This window comes from Volvox carteri, assembly GCF_000143455.1.
Source record: "Volvox carteri f. nagariensis unplaced genomic scaffold VOLCAscaffold_11, whole genome shotgun sequence".
NCBI lineage: Eukaryota > Viridiplantae > Chlorophyta > Chlorophyceae > Chlamydomonadales > Volvocaceae > Volvox > Volvox carteri.
The window spans coordinates 612644-640012 of NW_003307554.1; the positions used below are offsets into that span (position 1 = coordinate 612644).

At 59.1% G+C, this 27369-nt stretch overlaps 4 protein-coding genes across 4 annotated transcripts; 2 read left to right on the forward strand and 2 right to left on the reverse strand.

Annotated features, from left to right (window-relative positions):
* Nucleotides 1-263: 263 nt before the first annotated feature.
* Nucleotides 264-13132, reverse strand: VOLCADRAFT_89057 (uncharacterized protein; the record flags this gene model as incomplete). The annotated part of the gene is made up of 19 exons (XM_002948759.1): nucleotides 264-428; nucleotides 1010-1088; nucleotides 1676-2771; nucleotides 3024-3305; nucleotides 3775-3808; nucleotides 4365-5420; nucleotides 5861-6004; nucleotides 6304-6506; nucleotides 6901-7235; nucleotides 7420-7788; nucleotides 8417-8585; nucleotides 8847-9075; nucleotides 9400-9528; nucleotides 9997-10116; nucleotides 11090-11419; nucleotides 11842-11952; nucleotides 12509-12637; nucleotides 12831-12908; nucleotides 13055-13132. The coding sequence occupies 19 exons, from the start codon at nucleotides 13130-13132 to the stop codon at nucleotides 264-266; spliced, it is 5136 nt and encodes a 1711-aa protein (XP_002948805.1).
* A 441-nt stretch (nucleotides 13133-13573) lies between these two features.
* Nucleotides 13574-17808, forward strand: VOLCADRAFT_89058 (uncharacterized protein; the record flags this gene model as incomplete). The annotated part of the gene is made up of 8 exons (XM_002948645.1): nucleotides 13574-13576; nucleotides 14130-14363; nucleotides 14905-14993; nucleotides 15499-15625; nucleotides 15728-15759; nucleotides 16420-16489; nucleotides 16688-16852; nucleotides 17209-17808. 8 exons carry the CDS (start codon nucleotides 13574-13576, stop codon nucleotides 17806-17808), a joined length of 1320 nt encoding a protein of 439 aa, XP_002948691.1.
* Nucleotides 17809-17999: 191 nt separating this feature from the next.
* Nucleotides 18000-21682, reverse strand: VOLCADRAFT_104016 (uncharacterized protein; the record flags this gene model as incomplete). The annotated part of the gene is made up of 7 exons (XM_002948760.1): nucleotides 18000-18894; nucleotides 19219-19320; nucleotides 19983-20195; nucleotides 20390-20551; nucleotides 20806-20960; nucleotides 21270-21276; nucleotides 21419-21682. 7 exons carry the CDS (start codon nucleotides 21680-21682, stop codon nucleotides 18697-18699), a joined length of 1101 nt encoding a protein of 366 aa, XP_002948806.1. The 3' UTR covers nucleotides 18000-18696.
* Nucleotides 21683-23180: 1498 nt separating this feature from the next.
* On the forward strand, nucleotides 23181-26811 carry VOLCADRAFT_89060 (uncharacterized protein; the record flags this gene model as incomplete). The annotated part of the gene is made up of 5 exons (XM_002948646.1): nucleotides 23181-23210; nucleotides 23392-25228; nucleotides 25780-25827; nucleotides 26345-26445; nucleotides 26509-26811. The coding sequence occupies 5 exons, from the start codon at nucleotides 23181-23183 to the stop codon at nucleotides 26809-26811; spliced, it is 2319 nt and encodes a 772-aa protein (XP_002948692.1).
* Nucleotides 26812-27369: the final 558 nt, after the last annotated feature.

Genomic DNA, 27369 nt, shown 5'->3' on the forward strand with positions numbered 1-27369 from the left:
TCAAGCCACCACGATCATCACCACCACCACCAGTGCCGCCATCTCACCTCTTATCATCGGCACGCACGTCATTACCTTCGCAGACGCCACCTCCTCCTCCTCCCCCTCCCCTACCACTTTCACAACACCTTCAACCCACCACCAGCACCACCCCACGCACCGACCAAACCCAAGCATAATGCTTAGCCATAACCAAGTTAACGGTCAAGGTTAGTTCCCACCTAACTACTTTATTAGCTGTGGGGCACTCCTAGGGCTAAGAGCTACCTAATCAGCGGCAGCACCAGCTCATCCACATGCCCCTTGAAGGCCCCCGGCCCCGGCCCCTCCGCAGCCTTGCTCAGCAGCAGAGCCCAGTCCGCCACTTGCTCATCCGCCGGAAGACCCGCATTACGGCCGCCTTGACGATCACACTCCTCAATCTCAGTCTTGAGATAACAGGGGTGAGGGGAAAAAGAAGGTGAGAGGAGAATTTTATGATGATGATGATGATAATCATGATAATGATGATGACGGTCATAATGACTGTGGTGGTGATGATGACGATGATGATGATGATGAGGAGGGGGTTGACGAGGATGGTGCAAAGCCAAAGAGGGACAACTGTCCATGGTGACGGCCAAGGCACCACCCACTACTGCGGAGTCCAAAGAGTGACGGAGGAGCGCGAAGGAGGGGGAAAAAGGGGGAGGGGCCGGAAAGCGGGAGACAAGGCGAGCGGTCGAGAAGGTGTTGGAAGGGAAAGTAAACCCGCTGGGCCGGGGCCTCTTGTAACCAACGCCTGAAGACCGCCTGAAGACCGCCTGAAGACCTAACAAGGAGCGCGAGCTGGCGGACTGGGCGGATAAGGCCCCCCCCCCATACACACACAGGCGGGTGCACAGGAGCCACGAGAGGGATGTGATGGGGGTCATGTACACGGGGATGGGACGCGGCGGGAACAGAGCACGACATGCCGCCGATCCGTATCCACAGACATACATACATGCATACATGCATGCACACGCACCTGCAGTTGCGCCAGGTACTCCGCGGGGGCGGTCTCGGCTACCTTGACGATCAGCGCCGTCAGCTGGTCGGCAGCGTACCTGTGTGGTAACGTGCACACAGTACACAGCAGCACTGTCAGGTCGGTGGGGGAGAAGGGGCGTGTCGTACTTCATAACCGTACACACAGCCATAGCCTTAAGTCATATAGCGGCGTAGAGGCCGTGGTGAGGACAGGAATGAGTAACAAAATAGGTCAACCATAATTTAAAAAATCCAAATCCAAAAATCCGAATCCGAATCCAGGTTCTCCCCAGACCGCACCACAGCACACCAGCCTAAGGGAACACGGGGAATGGGTAAAGTGTGTTCGGATGCCCCCGGAGAGCCCGGTCGCGAAACGCCAACCTCCTCTTTCCCCCTCCCGTCCCTCTCTCCCCCCCAACATACACACACACACACACATTCACCCGCCCAAAACCATGAACTCCCCATGCACCCGGTAACCACCCCCTCCTCCTCACCCCCTCAAACATGGACATTTTCATCAAACCCACAGGCCCCCACCATCACGAGGCTCCTTCCTAACGAGTCCCTACAACCCCGAACTCCCGGCTATCTACACTTCGTAACCCCGTCTGTATGTCTGTCCGTCTGTCCAACCGTCTGTCCGTCCGTCCAACCTTACTTGTAGTTTCCCACGGTTCTGTTCCGCGTGATGGCCTCACGGAGCAGCGCGTTGGAGTGCTTGGGATCCAACGTAAGGCCCGCCAAGTAGCGGTACAGTCGGGCCTCCCGCGGACCCGCCCCGCCGCCAACGGCCTCCAAAAGCAGCACCGCTGCGTAATAGTGCGCGCAGAATGCCAGGCGGGCTTGCCGCGACGGCTCGTCCAAGACACCGCGTTCTTCGTGCTGCAGGACAGACATGGCGCGGGAGAAGTGCGCGGCGGCGCCGCGCCAGTCGCCTGACTCCATCAGACCCACGCCGCCGCCGTACAGCTGTGCGGAGGACATGCCAGGCGGGAACTGCGGCGCCGACGGCGCCGCTGGCGCGCCAGCTGGCGGCGGCGGCGGCAGCAGTGCAAGGGAAGAGGCAGTGGAGAGGCGGCTGGCTGCGGAAGGTAAGGCGCCTGGCGGCGCGACGCGAATGTTGCTGGCGGCCTCACGAAGGGTGCTACCAGAAGCGCCGCCGCCGCCGCCGCCGCCGCCGCTGCCTGTTGCAGCATCGCGGATGTGGACCTTGATGCGCCGTTGCGTCGCACCGCCGCCGCTAAATCCGCCCAGCGTGTCGGCGCCGCTGCCGGTGGCTTCCGAGGCGGTGTCGTCGTCATCAGAAGAGAAGTCGACGGTAGGTCCACGACCAAAGCCGCCGCCGCCGCCACTGCCCGCAAATTGATTGAGGAATTCTGCTCTTGCTGCTACTTGTGCTGCTTCGCTTGAATCCACGGACGGAGCCTCCAAGTCGCCCAAGGCGTTACTGCCCCCGGGGCGGTGGTTGGAGGAGCCAGTAGCGCTGGCCGCCGCGGTACCGGCAGCCGCCGCCGCCGCCGCCGCTGTCGTCGGCCGACCGCTGCCAGCACCGCCGGCCGCCGCAGCCACGACGCCGGCGGCCATTGCCGTGAGCCCGTAGTACGACACGACGTAGCCACGGTCGGGGTAGGCCGGGATGGCGCCAAGCTCAGCGTCAGGGACGGCGGTGCGGGGCAGGCCAAGGGGTACGGCGACGGCAGCGGGGGCGGCCAGCGGCGGCGCAAAGCCCCAGCGCTCGGCCCTCTCCAGGGCCTCTGTCGTGGTCGCCGAAAGGAGGAGAAGCAGCCCGGCATCAAACATGATCAGCATTCAAGCACCACCCATCACAACAGGTAAGCGCACACATAGATACCGGTATGACCATCGCAGGCGACAAAAAGAAGGTGCGATCACTTACTGCGTTTGCGCTACAACATGCGCATATGCCATCATAAAGCGCGGTACCACACCTTACGAAAGCCCATGTGACGCCAAAGGCTCTGCAACCTCCCACAACCCGCACGCACCGAGTTTCGATGACCCCGGGGGATACGCTGGCGTCGGTCCCGCCGCCGCCGCCGCCGCCTCCGGCGTCAGCGTCAGCGCCAGCGGCGCGTCGCCGACTGGCGTCCCGATGCCTCCGTACACGTTACGCAGCGCCGACGCCAGCTGCGTCGCCAGCTGCGCCTCCGGTGTCTGTACGACAGCGGTGGCGGCGCCTTCCGGCTGTGACAGCTTGTGGGCAATGGCCGACAGTCCTTCAGAGTTGCCCTGGCAAACCGCCAGAATCATGGCCACGGCCCACTCACCTGGGTGGGGTTGTGGGTGAGGTGAGGTGAGGTGAGGTGAGGTGAGGTGAGGTGAGGTGAGGTGAGGTGAGGTGAGGTGAGGTGAGGTGGGGTGGGGTGGGGAAAAATGGGGAAACATCAGAAGGTGGAGGTGGGGAAGTCACATGCAAGTGCACAGAAATCACCAGTTGCTTGCCGTCCTATTCATCGACTGCCCAAGCCTCGATCAACCAACTGCCCGTAACGAGTCGCTCCGAAAGCAGTCGCGAGGGGTTAGGAGGCAATGACGTGAGGCAGCGACAAACGCCCCGGCTGTTTTCATGCTCGTCCCTGGGGAGGGAAGTAAAGTGTTGAATGAAGCTACTGAGCATGATAACCTCATGGCCGCAATGCTTCCCTGTCCCGGTCCCTGTCCCCCTACCTCTTCCCCAGCCGCAATACACGCGGGGGGCCACACAGGCCGCCCAAACCCCCAACCCCGCCCGCCCACCTGCGGCTTGGAAGAGGTTTCCCGCTGTGGCCACCTGCGGAGGGAAGGGGGCGGGGGGGGGAGGGGGCCAGCGAACAGGTGTAGGGACAGGAGTGCTGAGTGCAGCAGGCACAGGGCTAGGCACAGGGGAAGGTGTGCGGGTGTAGGTGCGGATGCCACAGGGCGAGGGCCGATGGCGGGTTGTCAAGTGGGTCTCGGCTGCCTTTGTTCCTTTCCTTTCCTTTCCTTTCCTTTCCTTTCCTTTCCTTTCCTTTCCTTTCCTTTCCTTTCCTTTCCTTCCCTTCCCTTCCCTTCCCTTTCCTTTCCTTTCCTTTGCCATTAAAGCCCAAAAGACAGAAGGAGGTTACCGCTGTCCGGAATTCGGAAAAGCAATTCCGTAAAGCTTCAAGATTCGCGGTAAGGCGCGGTAAGCAGCGGAATTTGTTTTGACAAAAACACAATAACAAAACGCATCGTGACTCAATCTGCAGCTTCTTTTCCGAGTTTCCCAAGCACCTCTTACGGACCTCGGCACTTGTGAGATACAATGACCATGTGTTCTGATATCTCGACCTCATGAATAACTCACCCTAAGCTGCAGAGAAGCCTACCTGGCCGTGCATCAGCGCCCCTGCCCCCGCCGCCACCAGCTTGCAGTGTAGCTCGGAGCCGCGAGGCGGCGGCGCTGGGGCGTGCAGCGCGCGAGACGCCTCCGCCAGCAGCGTCGACGACACATCGGACCAGTCACCGGCTGCGGCAGCAGAAGCCACCCGTACGGCACTGTCCAACGGCGGCATGTGGGCCGCAACGGCTGCCGCCACGTCCCACGCGCCGGCGGCGATCAGCGCCCACACGCCGCGCGGCGTAAAGCTGGCGGCGTCGTACGATGCTAGCACGTGACGCATCGCGGGACGTACGACGACGGTGGCGGCTCCGCTGCTGCTGAAGGACAACAGCCCCGTCGCCGCCAAGCTCGCCCATGCGATAAGGAGAGGCTGCAGCAGCGCCGCGGGCCGCGCAACCACCTCCGCTAGAGCCGCCGCCGCTGGTGCGGCGGAGCCGCCACCGCTGGAGGCAGCGGCGCCAGCCGGCGGCGCCACCACCGGTGGTGGCGCCGCCAGCGGTGTACGCAGCACCAGCAGCGAGTCGGCTGTAACGCCCATGAGTGCAATATGGCCGGTGGGTGACAATGTCGCTACGGGCAGTAGCGCGCCCGTCCACGTCAGCTGTAGCACCTGCCCGGAGGCGGTAGTCGCTAAAAGCATCGGTCCCGCCCACACCACTGACGTCAGCGGCTCCATCAGCACCGCAGACCCGTGGGCCGCCAAGCTGACGGAGCACACCACTCGCAGCGCTGCGGTGACCAACAAGAGCCGCTGCGTGGTCAGTACCGCCGCCACGGCGTCCACGGCGCCGCCGCCGCCAGCGGCGGCGGCGGGCCCCGCCAGGCTCAGACTCTGCCAGGCGACGTGAATGACGATCTCCTGCGCTAGCAGCGGCAGGTGGGCTTGACGCGGTATGACGCCAAAATAGTGACCCGCGGGCATGCTGGGGTAAACCGGCGGCAAGCCATCGGCGTCCGAGTCGGAGTCGTCCGCCGCTGCGGCGGCAGTGGCAGTGGCAGCGGCGGCGGCAGCGGCAGCCGCGTCCGTGGGCGACGGCGCGTCCTGCGGCGTGAGAGGATGACAACTAAGTGGTCGCGCCACCACCACTTATCCCGACACGGCGCACAGCACAGCACGGCAGGACGATGGGATGCAAAGTATAGCACAGCAAAGGTGCGCCGCGCACCTCACACACCGCGCAAAGTCCCCTAGTAGCCTTTTCCACAAGCGGCTTCCAGCTCCCATCCCATAGGCAAAAAATTGAAACCAACCCCTACATAGAACTGGACACCCCCTATATACACTACGGACTACTATATATACACTACGGACATCTCGCCGGGCGCAGCCCCATCACAAGCTACCCTTATTCACCCAAACACCATTCCCATGTCACCCATAATATCCATACAAACCCGCATCCGCACACCTGCCGCCTTTCCCCCGCAACCCCCACTCTCCCTCAATTCCTTCCCCCCCCCCGCCCCCGGCCCCCGCCCCACCAGAGGTACCCGCTGCAGGGCGGGCAGGGTGGTCATGCTAAGTGACAGGTCGGACGACTGCCACAGAAGTACTCCGGAGCCATGGAAGCGCCGGAGGTCGTGAGGGGGGGCATCCGGGGGGGCGCAGGCCTCGGGCACGGGCGCCTGCAGGGGACGGACGGCGGAGTGAGGGCAGGGCCAGGGCCAGGGGCAGGGAAGGAACAGAGTTACATTTTGACCCTTGGGTAAGTCACATAAGAAATTACCGGAATCAGACACCCATAGCACTAGAACGGAAAGTGGTAAGTGGGCAGTATGCCATGGGCGAGTGCAGTGTGTGTGTATGGAGGGGGGTGCGCGGTGCATCCATCCTCCCACAACCAAGCCACTAAATCCAGGAGGCCTCCCTCCCCTTTCTCCCCTCCCCTTTTTCCCCCCTCCCCCCTTCCTCCCCGCCCCCTCACATTGGTCATGGGCGGCCCGGGGAACACGGACGTCCCCACCCCCGGCATCAACACGGCCCCCTCCAGGGTCAGGGTCAGCAAGGGGACACCCCCCGCTGTGGAGCCGCTGAGGGAGGGCGTGTGGAACAGCTCCAGCAGCTTGCCGTTGGAGGACAGGATGCAGACGTGCGAATCATCGGGGCCCAGAAAACAGCCGGTCTTGCCTAATGGGGTCGGTAGGGGCAGTAGCAGTGGCAGTAGCAAATAGTAGTACCAGTGGCAGTAGCAGTGCGGATTTTATTGTTACCCCAAAAATGGTGGGTCGGCTTGGAAGTAGGAGTGCGAATGGAAGTAGGAGTGGGAGTGGAAATGGAAGTGGGGGGAGGACCGCAACGCCGAACGCTCCATTCTACCCCATTCCCCCTCTTCCTGAGGGGTTGAAAGCAGTTCGTCACACTCTCCCCTCCCTTTCCCTGCCCCTTCCCATCGTCGGCAGCCATTTTCCTAACCCCCCCTCCCATATCCCTCCAAAACCGCCCTATCACACGTCAGCAATTAAATCATTGTTTGTTGGATCGTTGCCCGTCGTACCCTCCCCCAAGGCACACACACACACACCTTGTCGTACCCACGTGACGTCCCCCGCGCCGCTCTCGGCAGAAAACGACGTGGCGTTCAATAACGTCCAGGAGAATCGATCCAGCGCCGTACTGGTGCCACCGCCGCCGCCGCCAGTTCCCACACCGCCGCCGCCCGTAGCACCATTGCCGCCGCCCGTGACGGCGCCGCCGCCGCCGCCAGCCCCCGCCTCGAAAAACACCAGCCAGGCGCCCGCCTTAGAGCTGTGCATCAGCTGCCGTGCCGTACGCACGTCGCCGTCGGGGGTAACTGCGTCGGCTGGCAGGTTGGCTAGCGTGCACGTGCTGCGAGTCACGAGCGAGTACTTCATCAGCCTGCAGAGAAAGGAAACAAAGTCAAATATATACGACGCAAGAAGCAACGGATGAACCGCTTGCAAAAGGGAAAGGGGGAAATGAAGAAAGCTGCAATGCCGCACGAAAACACAACCGAACAAACCACCCGAGTCCTAACTCCCAATCTCCCGCCAATCTCCCGGAAGCTGAAAGACCCACGCACCGGTTACCGGCCAGGTAATACACGTGGGGAGGCAACGCCAGAGCACCGCCATCAGCCGCCGGTGCGGCAGCGGCAGCGGCGGCAACGTCGTGCCGTGGCGGCGGCACCGCTGCCGCCAACTCCTCGTCACTGGAGTCATCCGCCGCCTTCCCAGCGGCGTTGTTGGTATGCTGTTGTCGACTGCCAAGTTGTTGTTGTTGCTGTTGTTGTTGTTGCTGTTGCAGATCTTGTTGTTTGTTTGGCGGTTGGCATCCCGGTGGCAGCCAGGCGGTGAGGGGTGTGTGTTGCGGCGCCATCCGGGCCCCCCGCCACCCCCCCGCAGGTGCCTCAGGGTTGTGGACCATCAGCAACACCACCGTGGAGGTGCGCCTGACGGGAGGACGGAACGAGGAAAAGGGGGAAGAAAGGGGGAGACGAGGAGTAAGGGAAACACCATCCTCTCTGCCATCATCATCTACTCCATCAAATCCAATCCAGTTCCAAAAGACTTTTGGACCCTAAGAAAACCCTAATAAGAAAACCTTAAAAAAACCTCAAAGAAACATTTACTGCAAATTTATGTCGCAAAGGTTAGGTCTGCTACTTCTGGAATCACGATTAAATTTCAATTTTATTACTTCTACCGCCGCCCCCCCAACCGCCACTACGCTGGTGACACTACTTCCTTCAGCAAATTACAAGTTACAGGTTACAATGTTCCGCACGAATGCGGGGGGGGGGTCGTCATGGTCGTCAAAGCCCAGGGGGGGCATGGACTACATATACGTAAGTCAAGTTACTCGTGTGTATGTGTGCGTATGTATGTGTGCGTGCCCCCATTCATTCCATCCTTCGCCATTTCCTTCCCGCGGCTTATTTGATCATTATTTGATCATTATTATTATTATTATTATTATTTAATCATTATTTGATTTATCTCAAACATACAGATACATACAGACATACAGATATATATACACGCACACGCACATGCACATACACCGCACATACACCGCACGTATGCACTCGCCTTGCCAGCGCCGCTTCCTCTGTAGTGAGTCCCCCCCTTCCCGCGAACAGCACCTCCCTGTTCATCAGGGCAGCTCGCGGCAGGACGGGAGCCAGGGCCAGTATCCCCAGGCCCGGGTGCACCAACACACGGCCCGCAGAGGAACCCAGCTGCGGCTCTGGAGAGGAGTGTGTGGGGGGAGCGGGGAGGGGGGAAGGGGGGAAGACGAACCACGAACGAGTGGGGGGAGGGGGGAGGGGGGGGGATGTATAAGCCACGGCTAATCAAGTTACCCAGCTGCCGACATGAAGACGAGAAGGTGCGTGCGTGGGCGCGTGAGAGAGTGTGCGTGTGCGTGGAAAGATGGTTAGCAAGGATATGAATCAAGAAGCAGATATGGTGGAGCTGTTGCCATTTCAGGCACCTGCCGCCTCCTCACCGAGTAAGCAGCTGCTCGACACATCATGGGACCAGGCGGGGGTCAGGGCCCATAGCCCCTGACACGAAGAGGACACAGCGGCAGCTGCGGCAGCGACTGTCGTCGTCGTCGTCGTCGTCATCATCGACCCCGGGGAGCCAATGGCCGTGTTGTTCAGCGGCCCCGCGGTCATCGCACCCGCTAGCGCGGCTTTGGTACGGCGGCCCAGGTCCATCAGGGAAGTGATATCCTGTGCAGGTGGGGAGGGAGGGCGGGAGGGAGGGATGCCGGTAGGGGGGAATATATGACATGCGAGAACGTACAGTACAGTATCAACTGCCGAGAGGTCCGTGCCGAAGATTTGAACTGGAGCCAGGGGGCCCAGCCACCCAGCCACCCAGCCACCACATAACATCTCACAGAAACCTCACAAACAAACAGACAAACAAACATGTCCGTGTGCTATCCTCGCCATTTCGCGACTCAGTTCCTTGAGACGCACACACATACACACAGATACACACACACAGACGTCATCCACACAGCCCCAGCACCAGCCCCCGCCGGCCCCCACCTGCGGCTCCACCCGGGAGACCCTCGCGATGAGGGTCCCCCCTGCAGCACCCCTCAGCACCAGCCGATAGGAGGAGCAACGTACTCGACCCATCTCGTTGTGGCCGAACACCAGTAATGTCTGATGGGCCTGTGGGTGTGGGTGCACCGGGGTAGGGCGCACTGGAAATTGGGAAATGCCATTCGGGAGGACGGTGGGGTGGGGGTAGAGGTAGGGGGCTGTGGCGTGAAGCGTGGCGGGAGGGGAGGGGAGATGAAACTACGGGCCGAGGGGACTGCCTGGCCGGTACGTCTGTCTGTCAGGGGTAATGGGACCTCGACCCGCATACCCACACCCGCTACTCGCACACGCGCACGCTGTCGGTTTTTTTTGTTGCAGTGTGGGGAGCGAGAGGGGGCGATCCTTCTCAACCCCACAATCCTGTCCTGTTGATGTTCAGAGAGTTCAAGCAACCTTTTTAACCCCCATTCGCCCTCTCTTACACACATACATACGTGCACTTCCTTCCCGCCCGCTGTCATAGCTCATTAACATACTATACTCACAACACAGACACGCACACGCCTGCTCAGCTCCAATCCTCGCCAATCCTCTTACCCGACAAACACCCATGCCGATGGTGGAATAGTGCCCCGGAACTCGGTTGGAAAGTACGACAGTGGGTGTCGTACGACCAGGCGCCTCGAGCACCGTGAAGGCGCCACCTGCCCTGGAGGCCTGTTCGCGTTGGAGGGGGGGTGGGCCGGGAAAGAGTGAGAGAGAGAGTGAGAGCGCGGGAGGGATCAGAGGGATAAGAGGAGGGGCCATCGCAAACCGGCACTATTACTTATCTACAGCCATTCACTCCGTCAACTTCTTCGAGATCCTTTAGTTCCCCTTTAGGGGAGGAACTTTAGGGTGAGATCATTTTCAGTTAACAGTCGTCCAGTCAACTACCCGTCAACAACCCGTCAACTACCTATCATCAGCTAGCGGAGGAGCTTCATTATGCGTCCTCACCAGCCCCAAAGAATGCAGTCCCAGTCCGCCGGGCAGTCTCGGCCTCCTCCAGGGACCCCCTCCTCTCTACTCCCCCGCTAGCACGAGCGCTGGTAATCCTCACGCGCGGGGCTCCTTTCCCATCCTCCCCCTCTCCCGCCCCGCGCAGGTTGCAAGAAACCCCCCAACACACAACCTGGGGTCACATTCGCGTCCAAATCCGGGTCCGCTTGTGTTTTTTGTATACCCGCTCTCCCCCTCCCTCTCCTTCTCCCCCTCCCTCTCCTTCCTTCCCCCCCTCACCTTCTTTCCCCCCTCTCCTTCCCCCCTTCTCCTTCTCCCCCTCCCTCTCCCCCCCAACTCAACCTGCAGAATGATGGCCCCAGCGGGATGCCAGGGATGCGGCACACAGCTCAGCACACCCGCGACGGGAACCACCTTGTCGGCGGGACTCTGGACCTGCACGCACACCGTGTGTGTTTTACTTTTCTCAGCCGCAATCGTGGTCGTGTGTGTGTGCGCGTGTGTAAGGTGAGGGCTTAGGAGAAGAGCATGCAAAGATAATAATGCGATGCAAGAGAAAGGCAACGCGTGCGTGCGTGTGTGTGTGTGTGCATGTGTCTTGTGTATCGGTACCTCAACCTTCCCCTCAGTCCCTTCCCCCCCCATCGCCTTCGCCCCTCCTCCCTCTCCTCTCCTTTCCCCTCCTTACCTGCACTGTATACAAGGGCGCCAGCACATCACCCGAGCCCGCCGCAATAGCGTACGACCGCAGCTGGCCGTCCGCCGTCAGAACCAGCACCTGCGCGTCGATGTGGTGACACGCCAAACCCAATATCGCCTTCTGGACATCAAGCTTGACTCGCGTGCCCCACCCGCCGCGGTCGCTGCGCTCCCGCTCGCCCCCTCCACCGGCGCCGCCGGAGGAGGCGTGGTGGCTGTGGTGGTCTACGACTGCCCCCATCCCGGCGCGTGTGGGCAAATTGGCCAGCCGGAGAGTGTCCTTCGCGTAGCGGCAAAAATAGATGTAGGGGTTGTGGCCCTGCATGGACGGTAGTTAGGGTGGTTGGAGATAGGTGGTTTAGAGGTTGAATGGACTTATATACATATGCACATAAATTGATCCCAGTCCATGGTGCTGCTCGGAGAAGCTGTTGGCGCATCTGCACAACATTGTCCCTTGCTCCCTTTCACTCCAAAAATGCACTGTGCAAAAGTGCACTACTCCCTTCCATTGCAAAACAGTGATGCAAAGCCGCACCACAACAACTCCTCCTCCTCACCTCACTTCATTCCCCTTCGTATTTCCTCCCACCCTTTCACCCCCCGACCTCTCATCTCCCCCCGCCCCCGTTTTCCTCCCTCCGGCCCCCCTCTCCCACTCCCACTCAACCCCGCACTCCCACTCCCGCCCCCACTCAGCAGCTTCACTCGTTCGTGATTCGTCTTTCCCCCCTCTCCCACCGGTGCCACCGCCAGCAGGCAGCTCTCCAGCGGCTTATCCATCTTCGCCCTCCGAGGCACCACCGGTCGAGCCTTCCAGCTGGTGGTGCTCACAGAGTACAGGATCCAGTCCTGGAGAAAAGGTGTAATAGTATCTAATAACTTAATTGACTTGATTGCGCGGATTAAGGATGTGTGAAGATGGGGGCAAAAGACAGGCAGGCTTACATTAATGCAGCGAAAATGAGCTTTTGTCCATATGGGCCCGGCGGTGAATTGAAATTGAGATTGAAATTGAGATTGACATTGAGATTGAGATTGGGAAGTAATTGAAGTAAGTAATCGAAAGGAAAAGCTGACCCAGATGGGTTTTGCGCCTTTGGGTGTAATCGCCAGCACCCTCCTCCTCCTCCTCCTCACCCTCACCACCTGGATCACCACTTCCACTGCCACGCGCTCGGCGATGTGGGTCGCATGTCGAACTCCTCCCCAGACGCCCCTTGGGTGCCGAACAGATACCTAACAGATACCTCGCCATCGCGAAGACTCCGCCTTCACAAATCGCCACTGGTTAGTTCATGCTTAAAGTCGCTTTTGGCGTATCCTAGTCTATCCTTGGCATCAGTTTCACTCGTTCGCGTGGTTTGTCTTCCCCCGCCACCACCACCACCACCACCGCACTGCACACCTGGACCACCGCAATTATGACGGAGCCATCAGGAGCGAACGCCATCTCCACCGGCACTGATTTGAGGTCAACCCGACCCAGACGGGTGTTGGTTTGCAAGTCGTACACCGCCATGTAACCCGACACACCCTACAGGAGCCGGCAGGCAGGCGGGACGGCAACCAGCCAGGCAGGCAGGCAGATAAGAGCTGAAGTGAGGAAAGGTGAGAAGGTGAGGGATACGCAGTACCGTTGGTAAGCGTACTTTCGGATGGAAGAATGCGATGTGGGGCGGAGAGAGGTGTACGACAGCACCCCGGGGCCAAGTCAATGCCTGACTTACCACCGCGATGAGAGGCTTGGAGGGATGGAAGCACACGCATTTGGGATACAGCCCACGAATCAGCGTCGTTGCTGGTGCCTGTTGCGCAGCGCCACAGGGTGCGATCGAACGGGTTGTGACTTTCGCAGCGTCGTCCAAGCAAGCATCCCAAACGAGAGATTTCGGTGATCATGAGATACATCATCACCACAGACTGAACTCAGTCGAATAATCCCCATGCATACCGGCACGACGGACGAGACATCCAGTGTCTGGCATACTTGGAGACGTAAAAACGATGGACCACCCTGCTCTTTGTTCATTTGTTCTTTGTATTTAGTAAGGAGGAACGGGAAGGTCAGGGTGCGGCATCACTCTGCGTTCTCACAGCCTTGCAAAGCGCCAGCAGAAGCGTTGCCCACATAATGCTGATCACAGGGTTTTCGTAATTATGCATTTGGAAGGAGAAGCAACCTACTTCGTCTTGTCGGTGTGCAAAATAGGTGAGAGTGGATCCACAGGTACGGTCAGTTACGCAACCCCGCCCTTGCTCTCTAGCACCTCCCATCAAGCAATTCCATTCCACACTAAGAGTTGATTACGCTTCATGATAGGTCCCTGGCTTTATGCCGTTAGGATGCGCAAATAAGCCAGGGTAGTTCCAAACCGTTAGCAAGGCTAGGGCTACGATTTTCGCCGGATGTCTATGGCAATTAAAGGCCTATACTTGGCGCGGCTATGGGATCTAGGATACATCACGTTACATGGTGGGCCACAGGGTTACTTCCTGAAATTGATGCGCGACCGCTGGCCTTGACGATGATGTCTTTCGGAGTCACAGCCCGCGCAGCGTCCGCTTGGCCTAGCTCACAAGCTCCAATTACAGCAACTACCCTTAAACCTACCTCAACACCGCACTTGGCCAGCAGTTCGGAGCTTACCACATGCAGCACCGCGAGGACGGCAATAGCCGTCCCTAGCACGTCGATTCCCCCTTTCCCACTGCAACCCTTTCAACTGCGCCTGGCAGCAGCCTCAGCAACGCCTTTGCCTTTACGCGGCAGCTTGACCTTAGTACCGCCAAGATCTCCTCCTCTAGCGGTGCTCTTGCGTCCCGCCACAGTCCCACCCGCCAGCCTGCTCGCGGTCCCGGCGCCTGCCCGACACCAATCCTCTAGCAGCAGTCGATCCGGAGACCCTCCGCACCGACCCACCAACCCCGCCTCCAACCCCACGACTCCCATAACCACCACCAGTTCTGTGCACGGCACACATGCACGGCAACCCAACCCAACCATCGCCTCACCCCCTGCCGTCGAGCCCTCGGAGGCGACTTTAGCACCGGTTCCGCCACCGCAAGCGCCGGCGGCGGCGACTCCAGCAGCTGCAATCACAGGAGCCCAGGGTGCCGCACTCGCTTTGCGCGCACGTGGCGCGGCAGCTCGCGCGTCCCTGGAGCGTATCAGCGGTCCGGTGTTGGCGGCCGCAGCTGATCTCGGCGCCAAGCTCAACCAGGTCACAGGTTACGACGCCATCGAGAAGCTCAAGCGCAAGGTGAGGTGGCGGTGTAAGAAGGCCATAAGCCAGGTCCGTATTCTCTCCTTCTCCAGGGCGTCCGCCTCCAGGAGGCGTCTTCTTCCACAGATCAGGCTCTGATGTCCTCTCTCTGCTGCATTAACTACTGTGCACGTTGTCCTCCTGTGCATTGCCTTCTTCCGTCCTAACTGCGTATGTCGTCGTCCTCCGTCTTTCCTTTTCATTCTCCCTTTCTTTTATGTTGTTTAATTAAATTCGTATCGGTGCCTGTGTGTTCCTGACGTTGTCATCAGCGTAGCGATGTTGTTTCATTGCGTTTCTGGGCAGCAGAAGCAGCTAAGGACTGCTTTGGGTAGCTTGCTGACCGGCCAACTAGCTGCTGGCGGTCTCCGCGCATGTTCCTAGGAGTGCGGTTCAAGGGTAGTGCATTTTTTCTCACCTTATGTGCGGGATATAGTCACGTACCTGTTCCTGTTGTTGGCCACGTAGCGCTATCACGGGGGGTTATCATGCTCTGCTGGTGTTGTACGTACTGCCCATAATGCGCTGTCTTGCGCAGGTGGACGAGGCGACGAGGCGCCTGGCGGACGCACGGGAAGAGCTCCGGGACAATAAGGCGGCTTACGAGGCACGGGTTTCGGAGCAAGGGTGAACTGGGCTGGGCTGAGCTGGATTGGGTTGGGGCTGTGTGGGAGGCTGGATGAAGCAGCTCTCGGGGACATCCATCCACCCCTAGCCTAGCTGTAGCTGCGTGCTTCCCCTCCGGGAGGATACCGGGACGGGTGTTACCTAAGTTGCCGGATGTCATCTTTATCTTTACAGCTTTCTACAGTAACGTGTTTTTTTTCCTAAATAAAACAGGACTTCATCTTTTACGATTAATCATCGCTTGATCGATACGATAAAACAGGCGCCGGAGACGTGCATGTCCGGAACGGTCTTCTTTTTTGCCGCCAACTTGCTCACTTGGGGATGAGGACGGGAACAGGAAATGTACCCCGCGAAATCCAACAACCATCGCAGGACTCCCACTAGACTCCTATTGCAAGGTATGGGTCCCAAAACCCTCTTCCCCCATCCACGCACGTCCCCCCCCCCCTCAGCAGCTTCAATCGTGTGTGGTTCGTCTTCCCCCCCCCCCTTTGTCCTGCAGGGACTTGCAGCGGCAGCAGATGGCCCTGCTGCAGCGCAAGAGCAGCTGGCAGGCGGCTGACGTGGAGCGGTTTACGGAGCTCTGCCGTCAAGAGCACCGGTTGGAGCTGGAGGTGGCGCAGGCGAAGGTAAGGGTGCAGGGCAGACAAAGGTGGGGAGGCGGGGTGCAGGGCAGGGAGCCGGGGCCGGATAGCGGTGATGTGTGTGGGTGCGCGTACGCACCTATGCAGGACCGTCGCTGCTACTATGTGACGTATTGCCAGTAAGTTAGGGTTTTGGAGACTCGATTGGGAAAGGAACCATGTGTGCGCCTGGGATTGGTGGACAAAGCTGCTGCCGGGTATTTTGGGGTTGTTGGGTTGAAATGTGAGGGCGGTCGCCTGTTTGTTTGTGCGTGTGTATGTATGTTATTACAGGGTGGTTAACTTCGCCAGCGGCCCCCTTTCCCGGGGCAGTCCCTGCTCTCCCCTGCTAGAGGGGCACCCTAATCCGTCACCCCATCCGACTTCAGAATGTATTCGTTGGGTTCGGCAACTCACCACCAGCATCCAACCAAATCTAGCGGATCAACGGCGCATCAACTTAGTTCCTGGTCAGCTCGCAAGTTGATATTATCACGTCCTACACCGTCCATATGATGGGGGGCCACCTCCCATTTCATCACTCCTCAAATACCCGAGGAGCTGGCAGGCGGATTTGAACCCGGGTCGACTGGATCGACTGGGAGCAGAAGTCAGGCCTTAACTTCTGCCAGCCGCCTGCCCGTGTGTATGTATGTATATGTGTGTGTATGTATGTATGTATGTATGTATGTATGTATGTATGTATGTATGTATGTATGTATGTATGTATGTATGTATGTATGTATGTATGTATGTATGTATGTATGTATGCATGTATGTATGTCTACACTGCCTTACAGAGGTGCGGTAGTGTGCACCAGCGGCAACAGCAGCAGAAATGTTAAACAGCAGCAGACTCCAGGGATACCGGTGCGTCCTCCGCTAGGACTCGATTTCGCGAAGACACCAACCCGCGACCCGTGGGTCTGCCAAGCGATATGCATTTGCATGCCTGCATACGCAAAAAACCGCCCAGCTGCCCCGCTTAGCATGGTGTGCGGATTTCGAGTACGATCCAGACCCACAACGCCCCTTACCGCCCGTGCGCGGCCTGCCCTCCTGCCTCAGACCGCCTACAGCGGCGCCGCGGAGGCGGTGGAGGCGTGTCACGACCATATAGCGGAGGCAGTCCGTGAGCGTTACAGCGCCGAAACCATGTGGAGCGACAAGATCCGGCGGGCCTCTACCTGGTGGACTGCGGGCCTTATGGCACTGCAGCTGGTGTCGTTCATGGTGCGGGGTGCGCGTTCGTATACGACACGCGTGATAATGTCGTACCAAGCCGAAATGGCTTGCTGGGGTTCTGTGGCTAGGTGGTTAGTGCCTGCCCGTGTGGGTTTTTTCTTGGCGTGGAAGCGGGGGGGGGGAGAGAGCGGAATGGCGCCTTTCCAGCCTCTGAGCTAGAAGGCCGGCTTTCTGCCTTCCTGGCTGCTGTCCGTTCGCTGCACTTCAAAGCGTGGCTGTGTGAGGTGGTGCGCTGCTGACACACACCTTGCTGGTGCGTCTGTCATTCCTTCGTTAATGACAAGCATCGCAACCGTTCCCGTTGCGAAACATCGCCTTTCATGTGCCGGGCATGCACACACCAGTCCGTGTACCTCGTGATGGAGCCCATCAAGGCGCAGCGGCTCCGGAACCACGTGGAGGAGGTTTTGCGGGCGGAGCTCTCCAATGTACGGCAGTCTCTGGCGTCGCTCGAGTCTAACGCCGTGCAGTTCCGGAGCGTGGGCACGGAGGTGCGGGCTGCGGCGGTATCGGCCGTGGCGCCGGGGCTTAGCATAGCAGACGTGGCAGATCCTATGCTCGAGGGCGCAGACACGCGCACGGTCTCGCGAGAGCTTCTGGATCAGGTACGACACATTAAAAGCCACTTGGCGGCGCTGGAGATCAGGTTAGCGGCCTCAGCGGCAGGAGGCAATCCGATAGAGATGGTTCGTGGTGGGGAGTCCCCGCCGGCGCAGCCGTCGCCCTCGCACAGTGCCGATGCCGATGGTGCTGCTCTCACTACGGAGCAACTAGACGAAGGCCCCGAGGGGGCCGCGGCGCCTGAAGCACGGAGCTGGCGCCGGCGGCTGAGGCATCAGCTGCTTGTTGTTGCAGCCAATCCTGAAGCGAGGACAGCAGCCGCTGCGTTCACAGGCGCAGCGCTTGGCGTTGGGATGCTGTTGCTGTTTCGGCGGGACGGGTAATCAAAAAGCGGAGTGCCTGGCAGCGGCGGAGCCAGAGATTGGAAGCTTTTAGCTCGATGCATGTTAATTTCTCGCGTCCTTTTATTTTCCCCTGTTGGGTTGAAAAAGCGACCTCAACGGGCATGCTAGTGGTAACACATGCAAACTGTTCACAGGCCTGGGTCGCAGCTAATGCTTCATTGGGCACGCCTCGCATTGGTCACCTGTTACAGCAGCACTATTTTAAGTGGAAGACACGGTATCGGAAGGGCCTTTAAATAATCCTTGTCCGCTATTAGCCCACCTTTGGCCTCTGCTAGCACAACCCTAATCGGCACTGTTCCCGAACAGACAAGACCGGGCGACCCTCGCACAGGAAACGTACCGCCAGCACCTTCACACTTCCGAGGGGTGCGCCATTGAAAAAGAACTTGTTAATTAAGCTAGGTAAATGCTTCCAAGTTTGAGAACTTGCCAGCTTGCCTAGCCTAAGCGCCATAGTCCTATCCATTATTATCCTAATCCACCGAAGACCTGCCCATATCCTCATGTATCGTAACGCCCAAACAGGAACTCTCTTATGTAACGCAGGCAAGCGACCACGCAAGAACCTGGACTGTACGTAACCCCAAGCAGGCGTACACGTCCAAGCAGTGTGTTTCCTCCACCTGGCCCTTGGACCCTTCTTCCCCTCATCCGAGAACTCCACTGCTACCCAAACCCCACTCCCATCCGCAATTTTGCCCCGCGTCATGCAACATCATCTCATCTTCGTCACAGCCACGAACTTGGATGCATCGGCTGTCCCGTCACGGACACATACTCCTACCAGGCCGAACATCCGAGATTTCCCAACAGGCATATTATGTACCCGGCATCTGGATCCGAAGCCGCATCCGCTCCAGGCTTTTAATCGAACATGTTCTCAGCCAGGAAGTTGGCCGCCATCTCCTCATTCTTGTCACAAGCCAGGTATGCCTCCAGGCAAGCGTTGCGGTCGAAACCCAGAGCGGCCAGGCGGGTAATGGCTGCCTCGTCGTCCTCGGTCAGCTCGACAACCATGCCGCCCTCGCCACCCTCGCCGCCGCCCAGAAGCGCAGCCATGGCCTGCAGGGAAAGGGGTAGATGCATTTATGCGAGTGGTGCAATGGCGCAAAGCTCAACGCCGCCCAAATAAATAGAGGCATTAGCACCCAGCTGTTTGCACGCTGTTACGTGCCTTTCCCGCGCGTATACGCCCGCAGGCCGAAGCAGCAACGAGCTGCTCATCCAGCTCATATCCCGCACCCAAACCACCATTCGCGTCCTATGCCCTCATGTCACGTCTTCTGGCGCCTGTCGCAACCTCTCTGGGTCGGCAAGGTAAGCAACCTGCACCTCCTTTCGGCCAGCCCTACCAAACTTCCGTTCGCCCCGCAGGCCGCAACTCACATCGTCCTCATCGCCTTCAACGGGCTCAGTGAGCATCCGCAGGAACTCCTGCTGGTTCTGGTTGATGACCTGCACCAGCTCCGGGTTCGAGCGACCCAATTGCTGCACACAGCCACAAGGGGAAAGGCCAGGGGCAAGCAGAAACTTCATCCATAGTTCAGGTGTAAGGAATCAATCTCGCACGTCCAAAACACGATCTTAGCCCGGGCGGTCTGGCTGTGTTAGTGCGCCTTGGCCTGACTAGCTGGGCACGCGGTGCAAGCTACATGGCCGTGCACTCGACCCGTTCGGTTTACGCTGTAACAAATCGCATTCTGGCTGTGAAAAGGTCTCGGGGTGAGGAGTGGCCCCGGGAACCTATGGTTTGGGCAGGTTGAATCACGGGTTACTTTTGGCCAAGGTCATCGAGAAGGGATTAACAAACAACAGTAAAAAGTGGTTGAAGGAGCTTCTGCAGGAAAGCTGCGCAGTAGTTCCTCATCACTGCCGGATGGAAGCCCATGCTCCTCTCAACAATAGACCTTGGGAGGACCATGATAGCGCAATTAAATATACCTGCTATGTATAAAACTTCTGCTCTCCACATCTCCGCGGTACACAACATGACTAGAAATCAAGTATATTCGTAAAATTGCCCTGGCCGCGCAACGATACAGTAAAGCCGGGCGGCACAGAATCCAAGACTGCTTAACCTGCTTGACCCAAAAAGCTTTTGCGTGGCGCGCACAAGGAAAACATTCCTTTGACAACTCTTTTTTCCTTACCTGAAGCATCGGCACGAGCGACCGCGGTTCTTGAGCCACAGCGGTGCGCAGCATTGCAAAGGCGGGGTTGTCCCGCAGGGCCGCCAGCGCCGGGTTAAGGTTGCCCTCGCCGCCGCCCGCAGCCGCCGGGGCCGGTCCGCCAAACATATTGAAAGGCAGCGCAGTTGGTCCCGCGTCCGCAGCGGGAGCAGCACCGGGTGCAGCTGTCGCGGCCTGCGCTTGTGGGTATAGGAGGGTGCACGGAAAAGGCCCGTGTCAAAACATCAGTAAAGCTGCCATAGCAGCAGCAGCAGCAACCGCAGCAGCATCGCACAATCTATCAGAAGCCGCGACAGGTCTTCGCGACAAGTCGCAGACGGGGTAGGCGAGTGCTAGGCCCGTGTGCCAGGGTGCCATATCCACATCACCTGCGCGGCTGGCGGCGCGCCTACCGCAGCAGCAGGGCGCGGGGCAGCCTGGGGTGGTTGCGCGGCCGGAGGGGGCGGTCCGGCATTCGCCGGAATGCCCGTCATGAGGTACTCGACGGCCCGATCTGGATTGTTGAAGGCGGCCCGCATCGCCCGAATAACCTGAAGGGGAAAAAGGAAAACCAATCAGGGACCTACAGTGAAGGCCACGACGAAACAATAGCGCATAAAAGACCAGGATCTCCTCCCGCGCAGGAGCCCGTCGCAATCTAGCTCGCAGGAGTTTAGCAACAGATCCGGTTGGGATATTTCGTGGAAAGACCGCCATCAGCCAGACCAGAGTCCTGGTCTGGGCGTTTAGCTTTGGGCTTCGCGACAGGGTTAGGACGGTGCAAGCTTTGTCCTTTGGTTCATACCTCCTCTCGGGCAAAGCCCATTTCGCAGATGTTAGCAATAGCCGTTTCCAAGGCAGATCCTGCAAGCAGACCAGAAGCCGCCGCCGTGTAGGCGTCGGCGGGATGGGCAGCTGGCGCCGCGGCCGCGGGAGCAGCCGCAGCTGCTGGGGCGGCAGCTGGGGTTGTAGGGGGAGGATAGCAACAAGGGATGGCAACAACGGGGATGACGGTAACGTCAATGCAACGTCAATCAACACTCGAGCAACGCGCTGGCCATTTCGTTTGGCGGCAAGCACAGGACTTTGAAGGAGAAGCTTTATAACACCTGTCCGCAACACGCATAGGGCGAGCAGCCACACCCGCAATGACCGATGTTTTCTGCTTGCCCTTATCCCCACGGCCAACCGAACACAGGCGCCAGCGCCAGCAATTGTATGCACCGATACCAGCCAGTTCGGTTGCGTGCGCAACTGTCAAAGACGCACCGGGGGCCTGTGCCGGTGGGGGTTGTGCAGCGGGCGCGGAGGGGGGGGCCGCAGCAGCCGGTTCCGTCGCCGCCTGCAGAGATCCGTGTTGCGAATGACAGGAGATCACCATCGAGCATCTTGCTTGCGCCCATGGGGACATGACTTACAGGCGCGGGAGCAGGAGCCGGCTTTGGTGCCTCCGCCTTCTTGGGCTGGACAAAGACGACGATAAAGCCCTGCTCCGTAATCTGGTTATCCCCAACTGTTGTTCCGTCGTCCAGCACTTTTCCTTTGTATACAAGCTTCATGGCATCACGGTGGCAGTCCGGCTGGGCCTCTTGGACCTTGTCTTTAAGGGCCCCGATGGTGAGGCTCTCCTCCGCCTCGACACTGAAGCTCTTGCCAGCTATTGTCCTAAAGGTTAGCTTCATTTCTCCAGGAACTGCAAGTGCTCCGTGATACCCAAAGCCTAGGACAAACAGCAATACACGAAAAATGAAATCGGTTCTTGCTAGCAGGGCCAAATCCACGTGTGTCAGTAGCTCTGACCAGTTGACAGAAATTACCGGTTTGGCTTATTGCAGGACGGTGCTCTTGATGTCCAAGATCTGAGCGGGAGCTCGGCAATGTCCTTTACTTCAGGGCAGAGTAATGGTCTAGACGATAGAGGCAATGAGGGAAAAGCATCACTCTATGTTGGGGCCAGTCCTGTAGTCATCTCGGGATTGCTACGACGAGAGCCTCAGCACATCCACGCCCAGGCACACTCGAAATGTGAGCAACTTTGCCAGATGCAAAATAATTTGTTTTTTAAACTCTTACACGCATGGCTTGTAAAACTTTGGTGTGGCTTCAAGCTGGCTGCGTTCATTACCGAAATTGTGTAGCAGACTATCGGCAGGTGGACGTGCGTTTCAACTTAGTCAGTAAGGCATCCTATATATTCTTCACTGGATACTTTGAAATGGAGGCGTCGTCTTCGGCAGTTTCCTGAGCCAGGACTCATGCCGGCCTGGCCCTTTCTTGCGTCTCGTTTTCGGGCAAACATTTTGCAATAAGCACAATGTTAGAGATTAGGCTGTGGCATCAGCGGGGTGCTGGTACATCACCGGGTGTAAGCACCGGTTACCATAATGCCACTAGGTTTGACATGGACACGGGGGTGGCTGAGGGAGTATACGGCTCGGGTTCCATTTCCCTATAGCTTCACCCCCTTGGAAAAATAGAGTGGGCACGGACCGCAACCAACCCCGACTGCCAGAACAACAAGCTTTACGAATTGCACAAATCGAGAAATGGTTTACGAATTGCCGAAGGCACATATCTTACAAGATGCACCAACTCACCGCATGGCCTTCACGTCCTGAACTGGCAACGCAATTTGTCCGAGACATGGGCAATGGAGAAGCCTTACGGGCAGCAGTAAGCTCCCTTGGAACTGCAAGCCTCAGGCGCGCGGCTTCCAAGAGGCCTGATATCCATGTCCACTTCATCATTTTTTTGAAGGAACATGTCGGGTAGCATGTATAGAAATTGCCCATTGCCTAACGCCTTTCTTTTTCGTCCTCAAGTGTAGCCGTACCGTTCGCAACGACCCTAACGGCTAGGTTGCTTGACAGGACAGTAGAAACCGTGTAACTATGGCATGGGGCTGGTCCTTATAATAAAGTAACTGAACTAGTACATGTTTGTTCGTCGGTAGCGTCAATAACCCTCCCTTTATACACTTCCATGTCGTCGCTGGACCACTTCTGACTCAATTCCACAGCTCCAAGCGGAACGTGAACTATTCAATATGAGAATGCATAGAAGTTACAAATGTCCTTGGTGAAAAAACCGTTGCCGTGAGGAACCGCGGGCTCGACGCGAAGCGAGGACAATATCAGCTGCAGCCAACTCGCAATCGACCATCCGAACCAGCAGCGCAACATGTTAGGCTCTGCAGGAAACATCATGCTGGTGGGTCCAGCAGACGTCTCCTGGTTTTAGCGTTTTCACTTCGCCGGTGTGTCCATTCGACTCGCACAGCTACGCTCTGCGAAACAAAACTACACCCAGCACCGCTCTGGACCAGTACGTCCAACAACCCATGCATTCATTCTTATTTCCACCTCGCCTTTTCCCACGTCTGCGCCTGCAGGGAATGCTGTCGGCGCCCGATGCGCCGCAGAGCTTACAGGACCGCACAGCAGAGGAAGTCCTTCGTCGGGCAAGGATCGCACACGGCAGTCGAATGGCGACTCTGGCGCACGTCAACCGCGTGGTAGACGAGCGTTCCACCTCCCGTCAACAGCGGACCTCCCTCATCCGCATGCAGTACGACAGGAGAGGACCTGCTTTTTCAGTTTTTGACGATACAGCCCATGCCTATGCGGAGGTCAGCGCCTATGCAGACCTAGACAGCCTCGGACACAGCTCACCGTCTGACGGTGCGGCCTCCAGTGAGGACGATGAGAAGACGGAGGAGGGCGACAGCAGTCAGCCGCGCACGAGTGCCGACACGCTGGCTAGTTGCACGTCCCGCAAGGACAGCTGCGACTGCGAACGAGGGCAAGATAGACCCCCGCCAGCCAGCAGCATGCCCGCAGCCAACGCAGCCAGCAGCCGCTCAAGCAGTCGCCGCATCCTCCCCGCCGGCATCCCCAGTTTAAACCTCGCCGACATTAAACCCGCCGCCGACGACGAGCTGGTGTCTGAAGATCTCTTTGCCAAGTGCATCGTGCGGTTACGCAGCGCGACAGCCGAAGTGGGAAGCAGCGGCGGCAGTGGAAGCAACCGAAGTGGAAATGGGAATGGAAGCAGCGAAAGTGGAAATGGGAATGGAAACAGCGGTAACGGAAGCGCAAGCGCTGGCCATAGTCAGCTGTCCGCCGGGGCGCCCACTGCGCCGGCGGCCGCCTGGGTGGACGAGGAATCATCGCCGCCACAGACGAGCGGCGGTGGCGGCGGCGGCGGCGGCGACTTCTCCAGTTCTGCCCAAAACACTTCACCCTGGGACTGTGAGACTGCTACGTCCTTCAGCTTGACGCTCCCGAGTCACATCAACGATGCGTGGGTGAGGGCGGCGATGAGCCCACAGCCCGGCTCTGCACTTGCCAACCTGCTCGCTAACTCCGCATCGAGCAGTTGGCGATTGAGGGCGAAGCGCGTCTCAGCGCCGTCAGGTGCGGGGCTGCCACTTCTGCGGGCATCATGCCCCGGACCGGTGGCAGCTGGGCCGGGCGACGGCAGCGGTGAAACTGCTGCCGCCGCCGCTGCCGCCAGCGGGGCCGGTGGAGGGTTGCCGCCGCGCAGCGGCCCCGCCGCCACCATATCATCACGGTCCGCCCTCCACGGCACCGGCTCCACCGGCGCGCCGGCGACTCCGCCAGTCAGGTCCAGCGCGTTGACTTCTGAGCTCTCTAACGGGGCCTTATGGGGCGCCCCTGGCGTTCCAAGGCCTCAAGTGTTTGCCGCGCCACAAGCACCCATGGCGGATCTCTCACCCGCCTCAACGGCCTCGTCTTTCGTGTCGCCACCTCAGCCGCCGTTGGGACCTCAACATCAAGGTGGGCAACAACAGGCGGCGGCGACGGTGCTGCCGCCGCCGCCGCCGCCGCTGCCGCTGCAATCGCGTAACTCCCGCGACAGGATCCCTTCCACCCCACTTCCAGCCACCACACTGCCGTACATCACAACCCCAATCGCCGCCACGTCTGCCGCCGGCATCCGCTCACGGAGCGCAAGTCCGGCCCCTCTCACTGCCAGTGGCGCCAGCCCGAATCGTACCAGCGTGCAGGAACACAACAGCATGGCTGGCGGAGTGGCTGCCGTCTGGCGGGTTGCCGCGCCAGCCGTGCTGCGCGACCCACGGGTCGTTACCCCCGGCGGCCGGCGTTCAGTAGCGGGTGCAGCGGCCTCCAACGGCGTCCTTTCTAGTTCCTGGTCGGGGAGTCCGGGCCACCTCCGGCCCTGCAATAGCACTGGCCGCGGCTCGAGTGAGGAGCCCCTCAGCGTGTGTCGCAGCGGGCCCGGGTTTACTTCCCGGCATCGGCCGATGTTGCAACTGCAGCAGCAGCAGCAGCAGCAGCATCGTGCACAGGGCGGTGTCGGGAGCTGCGGCAGGACTGGACCGCTATTGCGGCCCGCCCAGAGGGAAGTGAGTTACACTCTGGCGGCGGCGGTGGCTGCAGCCGCGGCCACAGCGGATGCAGATGGAGGGTTTGGAGGCGGGGATTCTCCTTTGCAGCCACCGGACAGCACCCCGTCCGTGGCAAGTGCAAATGAGTCCAAACAGCTACAGCCACAGCAGCAGCCACAGCCACAGCAGCCACAGCCACAGCAGCCACAGCCACAGCTACAGCCACAGCAGCAGCCACAGCCACCGTCAACGCAGCCGCCGGCGCCGTCAACGCAGCAGCCGCCTCTTGGTCGGAGGTCACTGACGCTGTCATCAGCGCGTGGGTCGGCCAGCGATGTAGCAGCGCAATGCCCCCCACAGCCATCCTCGCATTCCCCACTCCATCCGTCGTCGCAAACGCAATCGCAGCCATCACTGTGTCCGCAGCATCAACCCCCCCAGCAGTATTTGCAACAGGTATGGTTTTTCATATATTTATATATATATATATATATGTATATATATACATACATATATATAACATATATCCTAGGTAGGACATCCTAGGGCTACCTCACGGTTATTGCCGCCGCTGCCACGCCATTTCCACGCCGCTGCTGCTGCTGCCGTAACACCTGTACGAGGCTTCCACATCCGGCGACGGGACAGGGTTTTGGCATTCTACTGGTCGGGGGTTTCCTCGTTCTACAGCCCCAAGTCTCCAAGCGGTATCCTCTCACCTCCCTCTATCCAACACGTCTCGCTCCCTTGCTGCAGGTTGCCGGAAGTTCGCCCCTGTCTCAAGCCGTAACAGCAACGGTAACAGCAACGGTAACAGCAACAGCAGCGGCTGCCACGCCTTTCGCCGTAGTCTCGCCAATGCTGGACGGCGCGTCCTGGACCTCCATTCCGGGGTTGGGAGAGGTCAACGGAAGCGCTGTGCACGTGGTTACACACCCGGGCTGCGCCTCAAGCCGGTCCTCTGTGCTGCAAGGTGAACATGCTCCAGTTAGTTGCGGTAGCAAAGGTGGTGGCGGCGACAGCAGTGCCGGCGGTGGCTGCGGTGGCGACACCAAACCCCGCGCAGCACCTGAGGTGAGGCGGCGCCACAAGAGCGAATCTTCCTCAGAGAGCTACCACCACCACCACCACCACCAGGCCCCGCAGCCGCAGCAGTACCCACAGCAGCACGAGGTTTCCCCGGGTTGTCGTACGGCGCAACACCAGCAGCAAGAAGCTATACGGCAAGAGTCGTCGCGGGTTCCAAAGCGGCCGGCGGTAGCAGCGGCGACGACGACGGCGATGTCGACGTCGGCCCAAAGTGTATCGCCCGCCGGGCTGCTGGCGTACGGAAGGCTCAACGGCACGGGGGGCTTTCCGCCGTACCCATCGCCGCCGCCGCCGCCACCACACCCGCAGTACCAAGCTGGAATGTTGGGAGGCGGCAGGCCACGGTCTTGATGAATAGATGAAAGAAATCGATGGTATGCTCGGATGGTACGGGAGCCCTAACGCACCGTGCCGGGGGCCGGCTTGCACGCGCGTAGACATTTCACGTTTCGAATGCTTGCGCCCAGGCGAAGTTCGTTATGGCGGTTGGGCATGCACGACGGAATGTCAAGCGGAATGGCGCCTGCTGGTCTGTGTGCTTGCACCTTGTACCTTTCGTATTTCCACGTTTACTATAGCAAAAAACTTCCGTAACGAAACAGTCTTGTTGCATGTTGTTGTGTGTATCATGGATGGGATGTTCGTTGGTTGCTATCCAGTTCACTAGTACAGGAAGGACGTGCCCCCGCGTACAGCGAATTGTAAGCTTGTGCAGTTTAGGCTTTTGCTGTTGGGGGTTAGCGGCGAACAGAGCACGCAAGGGACGGCGTTATGTACCTAGGAAGGCGGGGCTATGCCCCTGCTGCGGCACTGATAGGCATATGGAAGATGAGAAGCCCTATGGCATAAACATGCCGGTTACCGACCGTTTGGGGCCCATTAACCCAACCGGCCGGTTGAATGGCGTAA